The following is a 19,631-nucleotide window of genomic DNA, read 5'->3' on the forward strand; positions in this document are numbered from 1 at the left end:
GTTGAGTTTACTACCAGCAAAATGTTTAGAACTTCAGGGTTATAATCGAACCTTGATCCATAAGTTTAATGTTTGAGCTAAGGTGGAATTGGTATGTGAAAACAACTTGCATTTCATTAGGGATGTAATATTTATTGGAGGAACAAAAGTTTGATGACATTCTTTTCTTTGGGATGTACCACTCCTCTAGCAGAAACAAAAATTTATGATGAGTGTGATACGTCTATCGATACATCAATAAATTTTCTATCTATCAATTTTAGCCATGAACTTTCAATTGTATTTCGACCGTTTCAATTAATTATGAAATCGTTTGTGTAGTACAAAATTGATCAAAATATAGTTTAAAAGGATATTGGGGTGGATATTTTTATTGAAATATAACTTGTGCATTTTTCACACTGTTATTGTTCGAAAGACTTTTGTCCATGACTTTATTTCGTTGACATCAACCAATTTCATTTCCTACTAGAATTAGTAGCACAACTATGAAACTTAAATCGAACAAAAAAGACTACAACATTTAATTAATTTTAGTTCCCAAGTTAATGAAATATAAAATCCATTATTGTATTAACAATTAAATTAAAATTTAATCATATGAAACACATCGAAACATATAAGCAAATTATGAATACCAAATGTATATTTTAACATATGATTCAAACAGAAAAATAAAGAAAGGTTAATAAATTTTGGGCATTTTACAAAATATAGCATAATAATCACAAATATTTAATTTTTTTTGCAAAATCTTAGATTATATTTTAATAATTTTACCATTTACAATTGTGAAATTGTAATTAATTGATTTCATATTTGGATACACAAAATTACCTAATAAATAGACCCAAAAAAAAATCTAAGAACCGAAGAAATAGTAATATAGAAAATATTAAATAGGAATAAAACCAATAAAATCGTAATTAAATTTAAGATAAATAATTTTCCAATTAAAATTTGCAAAGCTGAGAACAAACATTTCTATTAATAAACATGAAGAAAATTTATAAAAAGAGAGAAAAAAATGTTGAGTTGGTGTTAATGTTAGCAATAAATAGTGTTGTCTCTCCAAAACTTTCACACGTCTTCTCCCTTTCACTGCCTTCGTGACAAATCAAAACGATCACCACCAAATCCATTCCGAAAGTGACCCTGTCACAGCCCAATCACGCCTCGCCTTTTCGTTGAAAATTAGTCAAAAACCTTGACCAATATCCTACCTGTCTTCTCCTCATTGGTCGGTGACAAAACTACATCCCTAAACATAAACATATTATCACACCCCATCTCCGTAAATGAATCTCTGTCACGCAGGCGCTTGAACGACACTCGCTCGGACAAGAAAACGACGGATTTGACGGATTCCTTTAGAAACGCCGTCGTTTGGTAATAGCGAGTGGTTTTCACGGTATTGGAATAGGAGTAGGGTTCATTATGATTTAATGATGAATGTGACAAAGTACCACGATTAACCTCCACACGTGCCAACCCCTGCGCGGGAAAACAAGGAAAAGTCAAAAAAGAGAGTTGACGATAGGGTTGAGCGAATGAGTTAATGACACGTGGAAGAGCGTATTGAGCTCAAGCCGTTTTGGAATATTTCTGTGTCATTTTTAGTCGTCCAGGAAATAAGTAAAGGCCTCTTCCTTCCTTCCCTCTTTCTCTCTCATTTGTTCTTACAAAAGAAAAAAACACCTCAATCTTACCTTCTCCGTTCGTGTTTTTGCTGGGCGATTTCTAGGGTTTCAGTGGGAGATTGATTGAGCGGGGGGTTTTTTCTCACCATTGAAATTCATGAGATTGTATTCATGGTGGAATTAGTTTTGGCCTTAATTACTGCATTTCATAATTCATCTACAAATCTTTACATTCTCTGACCTAATGACTCTTGACAGTAGTGAATGGCTCGATTCCACTCCCGCTCCATTTCTCTTTTGTTTCTAGTGATTCTTGTTCTTGTTACAGTGTTTCGTTTTGTTCTCTCATCTACGGCCGACGATGAATTTTCCATTCTCGATTACGATGCGTTTCTTTTTCATCAGGATTACTCGCCGCCGGCCCCACCGCCACCGCCGCCTCATCCACCTTCAGTTTCCTGCACCGTTGATTTAGATGGTGTCGGTTCGTTGGATACTACATGTCAGATTGTCAACGATTTGAACCTTACTCATGACGTGTATATAGCCGGGAAGGGGAATTTTTATATCCTGCCTGGGGTGAAATTTAATTGTCTTAAACCAGGGTGTTCGATTACTATTAACATTACTGGCAATTTTACGTTGAGCAATGATTCGTCTATATTTACCGGGAGCTTTGAATTGGCCGCCTGTAATGCTAGTTTTCTTAATGGTTCTGTGGTGAACACGACGGCTTTGGCTGGGAATCCGCCGTCACAGACCAGTGGTACGCCACAAAGTGTTGATGGAGCAGGAGGGGGACATGGAGGGAGAGGAGCATGTTGTTTGACGGATAAAAGTAAGCTTCCCGAGGACGTTTGGGGAGGGGATGCGTACTCATGGGCATCGCTGCAGAAGCCTAGCAGTTTTGGTAGCCGAGGTGGTTCAACGAGCAAGGAGGTAGACTATAGTGGTAAGGGTGGCGGAAAGGTGAAGTTGAATGTTGCTGACCTTCTTGTAATTGATGGGGTTGTTCTGGCCGATGGTGGTGATGGGGGGACTAAAGGTGGAGGTGGGTCAGGTGGCAGCATCTATATCCTTGCTCACAAAATGTAAGTATCTATCTTATCTCCCTATCTGTTTGTCTGATTTCTTTAATTTCATCTCCACATTGGAACACTGTATATCCTCCTCCTATTTGTTCGATAATTTTATTTGCGCGAGAGCTATATGAGTTTTCCTTCTTGTAGATAAGTAAGAATATTGGAGGGGTTAAGATGGTTTATGTTTTACCGTTTTTTTAATAAATAATTTGGTTCTTTGACTGTTTCATAAAAATGGACATGGAAAAAAATGAATGTTAAAGTATTTTGTTTTAAGAACAGGATTGGCAATGGCAAGATAAGTGCCTGTGGAGGTGATGGATATGGTGGGGGAGGTGGTGGAAGAATCGCTGTCGACATTTTCAGCAGGCATGATGATCCTCAAATTTTTGTTCACGGTGAGAGTTATTAGCTATTCGTGAACTTCGGTGGTGTTACAAAATCGTCGACCATGTTACAAGATGATATGCAGTATCTATAATATATTAGTATACACATACTTGCACACCACACACGTATACAAACACATAACCATCACCCATACACAGCCACAAATGCTTATATATATGTGTGTGTGATGAAATTTATGTATGTATCTATGCATGCATGAATTTTATTCTTCAATTTATGCTTCATTTTCTTGTCAAGATATTTATTGAACTCCATAAATGTGCATGGGAAAGGCTGGATATATTATGTTTCAGTTGCATAGTTTGAAGCTCATTTTGTTCAATTGGTATTTTTCTTTGGGATACGGAACGAAGTATTTTATTGGTAGTATTATGTATGAAATGTTACAAAAGAGTGGAGAAAGCAAAACCCCCAGCCATGGGGGGTTACAAAAAAAGAGATCTCCTACAAGGCTAAGTTCATTAGGACCATGAAAATTGGAGTAAAAAGGAATAAATTTACAAAATATAAGAGTGGAGGCTTGGTGATGATTTTTCATTTTACGAAATTTTTATCCTTTCCTTCCCATTTCACGCTCTATTGTGACTATACTCTAATACTTCGAAGAAACAATATTTCAATAATGTATTTATCCAACCCACAAGAAAAAGAAGGCAACACTTAAAAAGTATTTTCAGAGTGGAGATGATGTATTCTGCCAGAACCTAAAATTATGTTTAGTATTAAAACTTGATGCTCGTTTAGAACCAAACTCAATGTTCTATTTACTTGGGAGACTTGCTCTTGTTTCTAGCAGCATAAATACTTATATGTAGGATGGACTTTAGAAACATCCTGCTCGGGAGCCTCCTTGTTTTTTGTTCTTTCCCTTCATTTAGCAATTCCTGTTTTTTGTTCCCTTCTGTACTCTATGCTGCGTTCGATATTTTTTTTCCTTCATCTAATGTGAGTTAATGAAGCAAGATTGGATGGACTCCTTTCATCTATCTGCAACAAAAAATTTCTACAATTTTCTTTTGGTACTTATCTGTTGGCAGTGATGGGAGGAACTGCTCATCTGCAATGTACCTTTGACTGCTTATTATGGTTGTCAATGTGTTAATTCATTTAGAAGTATTGCTAAGATGGTAAATATATGTTATATATGTAGGGGGACGTAGTTTGGCTTGTCCAGAAAATTCTGGCGGTGCTGGAACTCTGTATGATGCTGTTCCTCGAAGCCTTACAATTTCCAATCATAACCTGACAACTGATACGGATACACTTCTTTTGGAGTTTCCTAATCAACCACTCATGACAAATGTTTATGTTCGAAACAATGCCAGGGCTTCAGTTCCTTTGCTCTGGAGTCGTGTTCAGGTTTGTAATTAACCTGAAACTCAGTTTAGATTGTTCACTCAGCATGAGAAATCTGGATATGGAGAAGTGCTACATTACAGAATAACACGTACCATTTCTTTTGAGCTATATATGTAGTACAAACCCTATACACATATACTTACTTTTCCTAGTGTGATTCTTTTATTCTACATCTTTTTTGCCCATTCTACTTTTAACTTTGAAGCTTTTTATTGATAGTCAACACGTTCTTCTACATTTGTGGAAGCCTCTTCCACCAAAAAAAAAAAAAGAAAAGAGGGAGCATGGCAGTTATGTTTGTGTGTGAAGTAGTTTCAAAGTTTCATTCACCAATCTAAGAAATTCCACGATTTTGCATAAATTATTTGTTTGACATCAAATGTTTAATCTAGCAATTGTGAACCTTGAAAGTTGAGGCAGCATAGACAGGTTGATGCAGTAGATTTGAGATTAGGACAAATCTATTTCAAAACAAGGGATGAACCCATCCCTAAGGTTGAGAGAACACTCTACAACAGTGTTCTATTTCAAAATGATATTCAAAAAGCTCCCATTAAAATTCCCAAGGTTGCTATTTGTAGCCTTACGAAAAAATAATGATAAACATATGAATTTCAATAACTAATTAAACACTAATTGATTTGAAATTAACAACTATACAAACATAACCTAGACTATAGTAATTATCTAGCATTTCATCCTGCATCACGTTTTACGAATGGCTTTTTCAATGATTAGTTTTGGCTTTCCTTTATATATTGCCTATGTGTGACTAAAATTTACTGTCTCTCTGCATTTTCCCTGTTTTTACGACAACTTTATATATGATGCTCTTCTGATTGTCCCTTTAGTGATAGAATTAACTGCTAGCTCTTCTGATTTTTTTGTGCTCCCTGTTTTCTTACTTGATGAACCATACTTGTTCACGTATTTTGGTTTTTGTTATTTCGCCAAATTAGCTAATAGTTTAGGTGGGTTTTACTGAATTTACTATTCTAGCCGATGTTAATTTCTGAGTCTTATGTGCCTTGTACCTTAGAAAATATTCTGTAGATATCGTTTGTTTGGATGGCTTGGTAGTTGGTTTGAAAAATGATGCTAGAATCATATTGTGCATGGCAAGTTCTCATTCGATTCTTCTGATGTATATTTTCTTTATGATGGTAATGCTGGAATGAGCTCTATCGACAATCTTAATGTTGGTTCTCAATACTATTAACTAGGTTCAAGGTCAGATTAGCCTTCTATCTGGCGGAGTATTAAGTTTTGGGCTGGCACACTATGCCTCTTCAGAGTTTGAGCTATTGGCAGAAGAACTTTTAATGAGCAACTCAGAAATCAAGGTAAAATTTTTTCTGTGGCCTACAGTTATGCTCTTCATGCTTGCAGTACATTTATTTTTAAGCCAGTCATGATTTAGGGAACCAATGTTGGATATGATCACTTTTAGCCCCTAAAATTTCATGGAAGTAACACTTAAATGCACAAACTTTAGTTTGTGGCGATTTAGTCTTGGTACTTTCAAATTTGTAACATTTTAGTCCCTGAATTTTAACAAGTATTAATTTAGTCCTTCACATTTCTGTAATGATTAGTCCCAGTGACGATAATACTATCAAGATTTAACGAATTTTCTTATGCAAGACTAATTAAAGGTTAAGTTTGTTTATTAATTATATTAGTCGTTTTATAATCATAATTGGCAATTAAGTTTGATGAGATTTTTATGATAGGGACAAAATTGTTTGATATTTAAAAGTGTAGGTACTAAACTGATACATTCTATAGTTCAAGGACTAATTTATACAAATATTCAAGTTTATGGACATGGACTAAATTACTACAAATCAAAGTTTATGGACTGTATTCTTACTTCCTTTTTTTTGAAAAGGTGACAAGCTTCTTTATTATTAATGAACTCAAAGTACAAGAGACTATTCTTAATTCCTTGAAAGTCCTCCATGGAAGTTCAGGTCCAACGGTGATTTTGATCACTAATGTTTGTTATGATGAAACCTTTTTGTTTCATGCATACACGCAAGTGTTTGCCACAGATGCATGCCCACAATACCATATAAAGAATTATTAGTATAGTTCCGGTTATCTGAAATATGACTGTTTGTTATCCTAGTTTTAGTATTCCCCCCCCCATTCCCAACAGTAGCTTGGGTTTCGCACATGTATAAATATGTTAATAAATACTACTTTAAGTATAAACATTCCTTGCCCATTTCTAGCTGAATCTTCTCCTGTTTGAAATTCCTTCTTCTCATTTTTTTATAACTTTATTTTGGTGGTGATGGTGGTGTAAGAAACAGCTATTAAACAAGGAAGGAGAATAAAGTTTTTCCTTTTTTGGCACTGAAATAGGTGCATTGCATCGGTAATACTAATATTATATGCTTTTGATTCCCTTTATTCTTGTGTTATATTGTATATACAAATGGGTTTATCTAATTTATTCTAGTTCTTTTGGGTATGTATCACGTTGGGTATTGCCAATGTCCTTTCTCGGCACTGAAAATAGGTGCAGTTTGGTATTGTAACTTATTTGCATTGTGATTTGAGAATCCTTGGTTTACAATTCCAGGTGTATGGGGCTCTACGCATGTCAGTGAAAATGTTTTTGATGTGGAATTCTAAATTGCTTATAGATGGAGGTGGGGATTCAGGCGTTGTAACATCCTTGCTTGAGGCCAGTAACTTAATTGTTCTTCGGGTAATTTAATCACAACTTCCCCCACATTTATTTTTTGTAGCCTTCCATTTTAAAGCATCTCATTCTTTTATTTTTTGATATAGGAATCATCTGTTATACATTCTAATGCTAACCTGGGAGTCCATGGACAAGGTTTATTGAACTTGTCAGGTCCTGGAGATTGGATTGAAGCCCAGCGGCTGGTTCTGTCTTTATTTTATAGTATTCATGTAAGTATCACTAAATTTGATCTTTGTTTAACTATCAGTTTATTTATCTCATACATACATATACATACATGTGTACATACATACATACTTGCTTACATACGTACGTATGTGTTTTTTTTCGATAAAAGAATACTTAGGAAATTATACAAGGAAACAATGAGAGAAGCATCCACGATCAATCTATCTCCTGGAATGAAATGGGGATGATCTTGGGTAATTCTGTTTGGAAGGACATTTTTGAGTCTTTGTAAATGAACTTGGGGAATGATTTTGCATATGCAAGAAATGGAACTTGTAGGTTTAGCATTCATGGTTTTCCATCTGTCTTCTTTGGAATGGGAAATTGTAGGTCTCGTCCAAGTTAGGATTGATGATCCTTTTTTTTGATAGAATCAGGGAACACCCTGGGCATATTCGTCTTTTAAGTTATCCATGATCTTTTGTGGCATTCTATTGTATAGCCAATTGAACCTGGAACTTTATTGTTCTCGTTCTATGAGAAACGTAGATTGGACCTGTTTCTCAATGTGTGGTTTGGTATGTTTATTGTTTTTGTGTTTGATTATTAATTTGGTTATCCATTTTGGGAAAAAGGTTGGCCCCGGATCTATTTTACGAGGGCCTGTAGATGATGCAACAAAAAATGCTGTGTAAGTTTGAAACTGGCCTTTGTTTCTTATCTCTTGCGTATCAGTTATCCTTTCAAACCTACTAATTTTCATTTTCGCATTCCATAGAACTCCTAAGCTCTACTGTGAAGACAAAGACTGCCCCGTGGAACTATTTTATCCTCCTGAAGATTGCAATGTGAACTCATCACTTGCTTTCACTCTCCAGGTGCTTATCAGAATGGAACGGAGTATGCCATGGATTTTACATTTCTGTAGTGATATGACACTTTGTTACCTTTTCAGATCTGCAGAGTTGAAGATATCACTGTAGAGGGACTTATCAAAGGTTCGGTTGTTCATTTCCACAGGGCAAGAACAATAACTGTCCAGTCTCATGGGATGATCAGTGCATCTGGGATGGGTAGGTTGATTCGTGTCCTCATGTATCACATGCTTGGGTTTTCATTTATTTTTTTTGCTTTGCCATGCATCCTCACACTCACACCCAAAAGTTCTGATATATAGGGGCTTAATTTTGAAGTTCTAATAATATGATAATTGATAAACAAGCTTACCCCTATCTTATATTAACTGACAATGTGCTGTTCTGTTTTGCATTGGAAGCTAATTTTTGTATGACTTAGTGGCGTGTTAGATTTTTGGAGTCTGTTAGAGTTTTAAGAGAGAAGTGTTGTCACCAAGTGGAATAAGCAATGAGGGCAGTAACTTTCATGGAGAATTTTGCACGAGGCTTACTCCAGGAGAAGTTCTGGTTTCAGAGAATTGTCTGGATTATCTCTTGTTAGGAGAAACTTCCCCGGGAGTATTTATGGTAGGAGAAACAAATTTGGGAAATGTTCAGTAAAAAACTTCTTTCTGGAGTTTCATCTCTAATTTAATGTTTTTCTTACAAAAAAAGTTTTTTCAATTTTTATAACTACGTTTTTGTTATCCCTTGAATTTTCACTTGGGTTGATGCCTTATCACTGATACTAATGTTTAATAAAATATCAATTGTATCCTATCCAGTATCCACTCCGTCCCTTCGGAAAAATCAAGGAAAAACCATACAAGGATTACTGACAAAGGGAGGGTGCTTAGGTTCAAAGTTGCCTAGAGAACTATCTTTCTACTTGTCAATTCTATTCACTTGTTTTTTGTTTCTAGCTTATACAATGTAGCCGTATTTGGTTGGAAAAAACACTTCTTTTTCTTTTCTAATTTGAACATTTTTGCAATTGCAGGGTGCACTGGAGGTGTGGGAAGAGGGAATGCCATAGGCAATGGTATATACAGTGGTGGTGGGTATGGTGGTAGAGGTGGGGTAGGATGCTTCGATAATAACTGTGTCCCAGGTGGCATCTCTTATGGGGAAGCAGATCTTCCCTGTGAGCTTGGTAGCGGTAGCGGAAATGACAGTTTAGCCAGTTTCTCTTCAGGAGGAGGCATTATAGGTGAGTTTATATTGCATGTTCTTTGTGGGATGTTCTTTTCAATTTTGAGACCTTATTCTAGATGAATAAGCTTCTATTAAATTAGCTCAATAGTCATTTAATTCCTTTACTATATTTTTGTTATATATGCAGTGATGGGCTCATTAGCGCATCCGTTGTCAAGCTTGCTCATTGAAGGCTCAGTGACATCTGATGGAGACAATTTCAACGGAACTGCAGGAGTAAAAAAGTTGACTGATATTCAAGAGTCTACAGGCCCTGGGGGAGGATCTGGTGGAACTATTCTTTTGTTTGTTCATACCATGGCTCTTCGTTCATCTGCTATTCTTTCAAGTGCTGGTGGATATAGTCTAGCAAATGGAAGTGGTGGAGGTGGTGGAGGAAGGATTCACTTTCACTGGGCCGACATACCTACAGGAGACGTGTACCAGCCCATTGCTAGTGTGAAAGGACACATTGGTACCCGGTTTGTACATTTGACCATACTAAGTTCTATGTTATGGTGTTCATTTCTAAACTCTGGCAATGGTACAGGATACGTGTTTGGCAACTCAATTATCAGGCTTCTTATTTTGGATTTTGGGTCATTCAGGAGTTCTTCTTCTTCCTTTTTTTTGTGGAATAAAAAGAAACCACCACATGCCTAAGGGACCAAAGGACAAGCCTACAAAGCATCCTTTCTCGAAACAGAAGGAGCTTGAAGGCTCTTCAATCTTAAGCAATAGCATGGGTTTGGTAACCCATTAGTTGCAAAATGTACTAGGTCGTCAACTATACTCCTTATTTGAAAAGATCCTAACGTTGCTTTATCTCTTGTTCCTCAGAAAAGGAAAGAGAGAACCTTGCGTTCCATTCTTTTCAAATTATTCGTAAGGTAGCAGTGCAGCGTTGGAGCATAGCACTTTGGCCTTTTTCTCTAACCACCACCCATAAAGAGCCTCTAGAAAGCAAATTTTCAATATGGTTAGGTCTGCACAATGGAAGCACAAATAAATTACAAAAAATTGCCGAATTTTGGGAGCAAAACTGTAAACTGTGAAGTGATATGAGAAGAATTCTTTGCTCCCTTTGCACACAACGCACAAATATGAGGTGAATTTGGAAGAGAGTTAACTCTTGGACCTTATTCAAGGCATTGATGCTGCCAAGGGCTGTAATCGAGAGGAAGAACTTCACCTATTTAAGGCCGTCCCTTCTTAGATCAACTTATAACACCTGCTTCTCTAAAACCCTCCTAAGATTAAATCGATAAAATGCTTTTTTTATGTAAATAATTTCTGACAGGTGTGTCAAGCGAAGTTGGTTGGATGAGTTTGTCTGATTGGTAAATGGATGATAGAAGTGTCTTGAAGTAGATATACCACTCCTTGTTAACTCCATAATATTAAAGTTTCTGGATTTTCTGTTTCTGTTATGGTGCCCTATAGCTTTTACTTTGTGTAATTTGATATGATGCCACTGGCAGCGGTTGTATTCATTTCAGCAGTTTTAATTGCATAATATCGAGGGTTCTCTTTCTCCAATTTAGCATTTCCAATTTAGCAAGAGGAATAAATCCGCCCTTTTGACCATCGATTGTTTGTTTTATGCAGTGGAGGTACAGCTGGTGAACTGGGTGGTGGTGGTGAAGATGGCACTGTGACTGGGAAAGCGTGCCCTAAAGGTCTTTATGGAACATTTTGTGAGGTATGTTTTAGGTTCTTTTGATAGGTTTCTACATAGTTTGGTTCATATCTTAAAATGTTCATTAATTATTTTTCCAGAAACAATGAACACGTCCAACATGAAAACACCACATTTTCCAAATATTTTGAATTTGTTTCAAACACTTTCCAGAGAGTATCTTAAAAATGTTGAAATGTTACTTTAAGTTATGTGTAGGTTCTCATTTCCTCTTATCGGTTATGATTCCATTATTCAAAATTCTTAAATATTTCAAATAATTAGATTGCCTTTTAAATTCTTTTAAGGTATACAATCATTTAGTGTCATGAAAATAATTAATGCTTCAACAATAGCCACGTTCCTTCCACCATAGCCACAAATCTTTATAAAGAAACTTTTCTGAACTTAATTAGAACATTAGGTTTGTTAATTCTCTACCATTCCCTTTCTATTGGGTTAACAATCTGTATTGTTTCCAGGAATGTCCTGCGGGTACATTCAAGAATGTCAGTGGATCCGATAGATCTCTTTGTCGACAATGCCCCCCTGATGAGCTTCCACATCGTGCTATTTATGTATCTGTTCGGGGTATTTTCTTATTCATGTTCTGATCTTCAAAATTCATTGAAGAAGCTGCGGTTAATGGATGTATTGTTTTGTAGTTTTTGAGAGTGCCTTTATATTTTTTTGTGCAGAAATAACATGCTTACTTCGATTTGTGAATTTATTCATGTAACTTCTATAGACTAATTTTAAGGTTCAAGGTTAAGATCGTATGCAATGTCAGCTAACCTCATTTATTGACTTTTTCAGGTGGGATTGCTGAAACGCCATGCCCTTACAGATGCATTTCAGATAGATACCATATGCCGAAATGTTATACTGCTCTTGAAGAGTTAATTTATACATTTGGTGGTCCTTGGCTCTTTTGTGGTCTCCTACTTGGCCTGCTTGTTCTGCTGGCATTGGTGCTTAGTGTTGCACGGATGAAATTTGTCGGGGTGGATGAGCTACCTGGCCCTGTACCCACTCAACATGGATCTCAAATTGATCATTCCTTTCCTTTCCTGGAGTCATTGAATGAGGTTTTTCTCTAAATGGAATGACTTTTAGTCCTTCAAAGACGTCCTAAATACTTAATGAATGAAGTTTTATTGACAAAGTGCTTTATATGGTTTAGGTCTTAGAAACAAATAGAGCTGAGGAATCTCAAAGTCATGTGTATAGAATGTACTTTACGGGTCCAAACACCTTTAGTGAACCGTGGCATCTTTCACACTCCCCTCCGGAACAACTCAAAGAGATTGTGTAAGTAATAATGATTTATTGCTTCAATACATTTTGTTGAAATCGACATATTTGCAATATAAACTTTGTATTTAGCGACTTGCTACCTATTCAATAATGATGGGTTATCTAGAACTTTGTCTATAGCCACGCACTTGTTCCTGGATTAACGCTTGAGTTCTGTATTTTGATATTCAGATATGAGAGTGCATTTAATACATTTGTGGATGAGATCAATGCTATAGCAGCATATCAATGGTGGGAGGGTGCAGTATACAGCATTCTTTCTGCTCTTGCATATCCTCTTGCATGGTCATGGCAGCAATGGCGTCGAAGGCTGAAATTGCAACTTCTACGTGAGTTTGTTAGGTCAGAATATGACCATGCTTGCTTGCGATCTTGCCGCTCCCGTGCTCTTTATGAAGGCATTAAGGTTTGGTTTATCTGTATTTATATTATGTTTTATTGGTCTAATATCGAACTTACTTTTCTTTGGTATAAAATAATATATGTTTTAAAAGAGGTATATTTTTATAAACGTGTCCGTGTCTAAATTTTTAAAAACATTTTTATTGGAACCCTTAGTTTTAGTAGACTTTCCTCTCAAGGGCTTGCCTTTTTTATAAATGGAAGTATTTGTAAATTTTATTATTATAATAGTTGTTTTGTTTCATTAATTGTGAATTGTGCATTATCCATCTGTTCTTTCTTTCTTTAATTGCTCTCTCCAACCTACACGTGGAAGTAATCGGCTTAATGCATGATGTGGTGTGATCTTTTGTGCGACTATAGGTTGCGGCAACATCCGATCTAATGCTTGCATTTGTGGACTTCTTTCTGGGTGGAGACGAAAAAAGAACCGATCTTCCTCCTCGTTTGAATCAAAGATTTCCACTGGCTTTACTTTTTGGAGGCGATGGAAGTTACATGGCTTCTTTTTCACTTCATAACGACAACATTCTTACTAGTCTCATGAGCCAGGTTTGTGAATTGAGACAAGGAAATCAAGTTTAATACTTCGTTGTGTAAACAATCATATTTAATAATATATGTTTCAGAAAAGGTATATTTACTAGTCTCATGATGGGTTCTATATTTTGATTTGCAGGTTCTACCACCTACAACATGGTACCGCATGGTTGCTGGCCTGAATGCACAGTTACGGTTGGTTCGTCGTGGTCAGCTTAAATCAACATTTCTACCTGTTGTTAGATGGCTGGAAAATGTTGCAAATCCTGCTTTGAGGAATCATGGCATTTGTGTGGATCTTGCGTGGTTTCAGGCTACAACCTGTGGTTATTGCCAGTACGGTCTTGTTATATATGCTGCTGAAGACATCAGTCCTCCGGCCATAAGAAGTTATCATGAATATGAACAATATGATCAAACTTCACGGTAATACATATATTTTTTTGAAGACATTGAAGGGATGCTTTACAGTTCTTGTTTTTGATAGTTTTGTCCAACAGACAAGATTGGGCTGTAGATATATTTGCATGTCTGCACATTTCTGGCATTCTTTTGTGGTCGTCATTTGTTTGGGCTGTTCTTTATCTTCTACCCCTTGTTTTCCAGTGTGAAGGACATTCCAAGAGAAAATCAGTCTCTGCATTCGAGGGAAGAAACACATATAAGACAAGATCATATTTCTAGTGAAGGCCGTGCAAGGCGAAAGAAGTCATATGGGGGCATTTTAGATGTCAGCAGTCTACAAATGCTCCAGGAGAAGAGGAGTATATCTTGCATTCTATCTTATGTGCTTCACAACACTAAACCTGTTGGCCACCAGGTATATATCTCAACAGCGTTCAATCACACATGGTGAATACGGTTTCAAATCTGAAAGGGTGTTTGTGTTATAGGACCTTACATGTACTGATGGTATTCTTTTTCCAACTGCAGGATCTTGTTGGTTTAGTCATATCAATGCTGCTACTAGGGGATTTCAGCTTGGTTTTGCTTACGCTGCTCCAGATGTTTTCTTTCTCATTGGCAGACGTTTTTCTAGTTTTGTTTATTTTGCCGCTCGGCATTCTCCTTCCATTCCCTGCTGGAATCAATGCCTTATTTAGCCAAGGACCTAGGCGTTCTGCAGGCCTCGCCCGCATCTATGCATTGTGGAACATCACATCCTTGGTCAATGTTGTAAGTCCACTCACTTCCATTACCTGAACATTCAGGAGCCAACCCTGTTTATGTTGGTGTTCACTAATAAACTTCATCATTGGAGAATCACATCTGATGGTCTTTTTTAACCCTTTTGTCCCCAGTTGGTTGCATTTCTCTGTGGATATGTTCACTCAAAATCTCAATCCTCGAAACATCCAAGCTATCAGCCATGGACTATTAACATGTGAGAGGCTTCTTCAATGTGCCGAAGATAGAAAAGAAATTCTTTGTTGTTTCTTTACTTCCACTAGAACTCCAAACTGACGGGAGAAAGATAATAATACATGTTTTTGTGTGTTTTGCAGGGATGAAAGTGAATGGTGGATCTTCCCAGCGGGATTGGTTGTTTGTAAATTTCTCCAATCCCGACTCATTAATTGGCACGTTGCGAATCTCGAGATCCAAGATCGATCCTTGTACAGTAACGAGTTCGATATGTTCTGGCAGTCGTGATGATTTTTATTGCTCACCTTGATGACAGACTATTTTCTCTTACCTTGTCTTTTTTTCTGGGGGAGGGAAAGTTCTTTACCACACATGGGTTTGCTCGTAGGCAGGCAAGCAAGCAAGCAGGCGTTCTTTCTACCATTTCATCCCACACTCAAAATTTGACTCTTAGGCCAGAAATAGATAACAATCAATATCAAAATCAAATCTTAATTTAAAGTCCAAACAAAATAGATTAAAAAAAAAAAAAAAGAAGAAGAAGAGGCTTTCACAATTGTAATCAAATCCATTTTGTTCTTTTTCCTTTTTTTGTTTTACTCTTAAAGACCAGCATCTTCTTTTCCTTCTTTACTTCCTTTTTGTCTACAGTGTTGTATATAATTTGGGATTTGTTATTGCCCCCTTTGAATCCCATTTGTGTACCCTCTTTTCTCAGTCCTGGGGCTTCCCCATCTCTAATTAACTGACTAGAAAATTCAATATTTAAGGTCATTTTTTTCCATGTAATAACCTCTGTTACCAAATGAAAGTGTCTGAATTAATAATTCTGATTCTTCATATTTTTCCCATCTCATTTTGACATTCATGTTCCAAACTTTCATAGTTTCAGTTCCACATGATCTGAAATTTTTGATTAAATTCAAACTTAAAAGAAACAAAAAGAAAAAAGACCATAAAAAAGAACCTAAACAAAATACATAACTACATCACTCAAAAGGTTCGTTCTCTAAACCCCAAGGAAGCCATTCAAGATTGTTCTTGTGTTGTGGCCTTTTCCTTCATGTCCTTCGCCATCTCTACAATTTTGTCCCTTGCAAAATCCAGCTGCTCCGCCCCCACTGGCTGATCTCCCGTCATGTAACTGTACAACCACGACAACGCAGCTACGGCTGCCACCGCACAAGTTGCTGAGAAGAACAAACCGGCGGCTGATAAGACTAAAACAGTTACCGCCGGCACCAAAATGGGACTAAAGAGGACGAGAATTGGAGTGGAGAGTATGAGAATTAGAACTGTTCCGGTTATGGTGAAGCCAGAAGAGACAAGGAAGAAGGTGGCGATTGTAGCCGCCGTCAAGAACTTGACGGCTTGGCGAGAGGAAGAAGTGGAATTGTAGAGTGTACGGGCGGATACGGGCTTTGATTGATCGGACATGATGACGAGGGCTCTCCGGCGCTGTGGTTTTGGATTCTGATGATGTTGAAATTGGGTTTGTCCTTATATGTATAACAGAATATGGATGGGAAAAGGATGAAGATTTTGGTGGAAGCTGGATGAGATTTTGAGTTCTTTTGAGTAGTACGTGTCCAAGTTGCATGGCCTTCAATCTTGGTGATACGACACGTTCTTTTCATAACAATCAAAATGTTAATTCACTTGTGATTCATTTTCAAAATCGTTTCAGAAACAAAAAAAAATACAAAGAAAATAATCAAAACGTTTCTGCTATTTTTTAGAGGGGAATTGTAAAAAGGGTAAATTTGATAAAATAATTATCAAATATAACAAAGTTTTAGTCTTTATAAATACAAAAATGAATATATTTTGTGAACGTTTTGTCAATTTTTCATTTTAAATGGTTTTTAAAAAGATAATTTAACCATTTTCAAAGACAATAGATTGTAAACCCGAGATGTATTTTTTGAAATTTACACCCAAATATAAAATTCAAATTTTTAATCTAAATTTCGAAATTTTAAGTAGCATAAAAAATATACGAGTTCTTTGTTTTTGCTTTGTTCAAATGGTTTAACGAAATTTGGAATTTTAATGAAATTTGGAATTTTAATTTGTCAAAATAATGTATAGTGATTATGTAAAATATTAAAAATTTTATTTTGAAAATGGTTTATTTTTAAAATTAAATATATGAGAAATGAAATCAATCACATTGGATGTTCCAATTACAAAATCCATTTTATTTATAAAGTTGGTGAATTGAATTCAACTATATGTCAATTTTCACAAACATTCTTACAAAGAAAAAAAAGAAGAGAATATGAATTTTACAAAATTCAAATACAATAAGAAGACGTTTGATTGATACCGTAATCACATTTTATCGTTTTATGTTCCATACAGTTTTATACATTTCTTGACTTTTGACCCTATAAACAATTGAACATGAAATAGAAACAGGCGGCGTCGATGATGAGGATTTAGGAGGCGAAAACGAATCTTGATTGGTTACTTTCCAATTAAAAAATACTCAGTCGGATGAATTTAAGATGGATTCATGAACTTTGAATACAACTCATCGATTCAACTTCTCTGAATTTTCGGATTCGGTTTCTTTCTTACTACAAACAATGGGAATCCCATCGGAATTGAGGGATTCGTGGGTGCACAGAAGGAATTCTTTTGTAATTCCCTCGCCGGCTGAAGATCGGAAAATCGCGAACGCCAAGCGATGTACTCAAGGTCTCTTACTTCTCTCTCGATTAACCTTTGTGTAGTTTCTTAGAATTTGGAGTTCGTGTTTAAGCAGTGGAGACTCGGTGTTAGCGCGATGGATTCGATCTTCTTTAGCTGCTGTGTAAAAATACTAACTCGTCACTGGTTAATTTGTAGGAAGAATTAGATAGAATATGCCTCCATGTTTTGTTTCATTATAATGAGATTTCTTTTTTTTTTTTTTTTTGTTGAGAAATTCCTAATTTATTTATTGTTGGGCATTCGTTCTTATGATCGTTTTTCTCACTTTTATCTTCTTTTAGATTTGGCTTATTGAGATGCTTTTGTAGATAATTAATCGCATCATCTTTTGTGCCTTACATTAGTTAGCGTTTGTATAATTTTTCAGAAGGCGTTCGTGCTGGTTTCAAGAATGCTTCTATTGCATGTGTTGCCAGTGCAGTACCTACGGTATTTTTTGTCTGTTTTGATGTCTGTTCTTTCTGTATTGTGGTTTAAAGTTACATACATTTGACCATATTAGTAGGTTGTCGTTAATAAGTTATAAGATGTATGAAGATAAATAATTAGTATGCAAGATTCTGTTCTATTGTTCATCAGGTCATGGGTAAGGCGTAAAGCTTTCCTTCAATTTCATTGCATTGGATTGTGTAATGTCTTCGTAGTGTAGGTATTCTATATTGGCACATTCCATGTAATTACTTGAGTGCGCTTGTCAAATTTATGGATACTTGTATTTTAACTTCTCCCAAATACGATGCCTTCCCACTCTAGGTCTGCAGTTATGTGAAAATAAAGTTATAGGCAGACGTAGAATATGAATTGGTCTCCATATAGTTGATGTAGTAAGAAATGCCCTATTAGTTTGGTGCTGGTGGGTTGCCGAAAGGCTATTTGGTTTTATTTTCTTTAGGAAATCTTCTCAGGACATCACATTTGAAATTGCTTGGGGCTTGAATATATTTTTATAAAAACTTGTTTCCCCAATGTTTAGTTGAACAAAAAATTATAAGCTCTGTGGATTGCAGAGTATTAAACCACATTGCAGCATATTTATACTTTTGGCGCTTTTTTTGGTTATATCTGAAATATTGCAGAATTTAAATAGGAGAAATTTTAGACACCTTTTCGTGGTCGGCAAAGTGATCAGTTTTGAAAAGAATTCTAATAGCAAGTGAAGAGTAAAGTCTTAGTCCCACTGTATTTTTTTGTGTTTGTGTGTTTGTGAATTTTTGTTTTAAGTTTGACACACTTCTTCTCCTGCTTTATCATCAGTTGGTTGCTGTTCGAGTAGTTCCTTGGGCCAAAGCAAACCTTAATTATACTGCTCAGGCACTCATCATTTCCGCAGGTATAATGCTTTTATATAGAAACTTATTTCGATGAATCAATTGCCTTTGTCACATTTGTTTCAAACTCAGAAAAGCCTAAAGAGTTAAAAGATTCTAGTTGTAGCAGAATAAAGTGAATGCAAAAATGTCAACTCCTAGAAAGTATGAGCCCATTCCATTTGGCTGCCCTCTAGGGAAGTAAAAGAAAATAGTAATAGGTATTATGGAAGTATCTACAAAAAAGGTCGTCTTAACTTGGTCCTACTTGTAGGAATTAACATTTTACTTTTAATTGGTGAACAGCATCAATAGCTGCCTACTTCATCACTGCTGATAAAACCATCTTAGAATGTGCAAGAAGAAACTCTCAGTTAGAGGATGCCTTGAGACGCCAAGGATCATAAATGTACTTTTGAGTGCCTTGTGCTGGAGGCTGGAGCAATCTGACCTGTTGTTGTTGTATGATGGAAGAAATGGCTCCAAAGCCTTGGATTTGGCAGGCTTGATGTAAAACAAAAAAAACAAAATAAAATGTCAACTTTTATCACTTTCTAGTGCTTAATCCATCCCTTTGTTTGGGATTTTGGAGTGCAAGTAGGGTTTATGCCGCCATTTACTCTGTTTCCCTTTCATTCTTCTTGAATATTATTTGCTTGATATGAAATATCATTTCAAGTTTCCAGGCTAAATGAAAATTGTTTATCTTTCTTGGTTGCTAAAGATTATCTTAAAGTTAACCTGAAATACAATTGTCAATGAAGTTCTTCACCAATGATTGCTTATAGCATGACATCTTTTGGATTAAGTTTAATCTTGAACTTTAATAAACAAC

General features: G+C 36.1%; 3 protein-coding genes across 3 annotated transcripts; 2 read left to right on the top strand and 1 right to left on the bottom strand.

Moving 5' to 3' along the window:
- The first annotated feature begins 1,646 nt into the window (after positions 1–1,646).
- Positions 1,647–15,560, top strand: LOC101205923. Its single transcript, XM_004148380.3, has 22 exons — positions 1,647–2,731; positions 3,005–3,120; positions 4,284–4,492; positions 5,716–5,835; positions 7,083–7,211; positions 7,295–7,420; positions 8,015–8,070; positions 8,158–8,257; positions 8,335–8,452; positions 9,276–9,485; positions 9,618–9,951; positions 11,078–11,171; positions 11,630–11,738; positions 11,964–12,235; positions 12,331–12,458; positions 12,636–12,870; positions 13,230–13,418; positions 13,546–13,832; positions 14,013–14,226; positions 14,340–14,582; positions 14,708–14,790; positions 14,912–15,560. Exons 1-22 carry the CDS (start codon positions 1,905–1,907, stop codon positions 15,057–15,059), a joined length of 4,347 nt encoding a protein of 1,448 aa, XP_004148428.1. The 5' UTR covers positions 1,647–1,904; the 3' UTR covers positions 15,060–15,560.
- Positions 15,358–16,385, bottom strand: LOC101205695 (oleosin 16 kDa). The gene has a single exon (XM_004148379.2). The coding sequence runs from the start codon at positions 16,206–16,208 to the stop codon at positions 15,801–15,803; it is 408 nt and encodes a 135-aa protein (XP_004148427.1). The 5' UTR covers positions 16,209–16,385; the 3' UTR covers positions 15,358–15,800.
- A 746-nt stretch (positions 16,386–17,131) lies between these two features.
- Positions 17,132–19,488, top strand: LOC101219668 (early nodulin-93). The gene is made up of 4 exons (XM_004148351.3): positions 17,132–17,474; positions 17,857–17,918; positions 18,744–18,819; positions 19,103–19,488. Exons 1-4 carry the CDS (start codon positions 17,363–17,365, stop codon positions 19,201–19,203), a joined length of 351 nt encoding a protein of 116 aa, XP_004148399.1. The 5' UTR covers positions 17,132–17,362; the 3' UTR covers positions 19,204–19,488.
- The last annotated feature ends 143 nt before the right edge of the window (positions 19,489–19,631 follow it).

The sequence above is a fragment of the Cucumis sativus genome, chromosome 2, assembly GCF_000004075.3.
Source record: "Cucumis sativus cultivar 9930 chromosome 2, Cucumber_9930_V3, whole genome shotgun sequence".
NCBI classification, from domain to species: domain Eukaryota; kingdom Viridiplantae; phylum Streptophyta; class Magnoliopsida; order Cucurbitales; family Cucurbitaceae; genus Cucumis; species Cucumis sativus.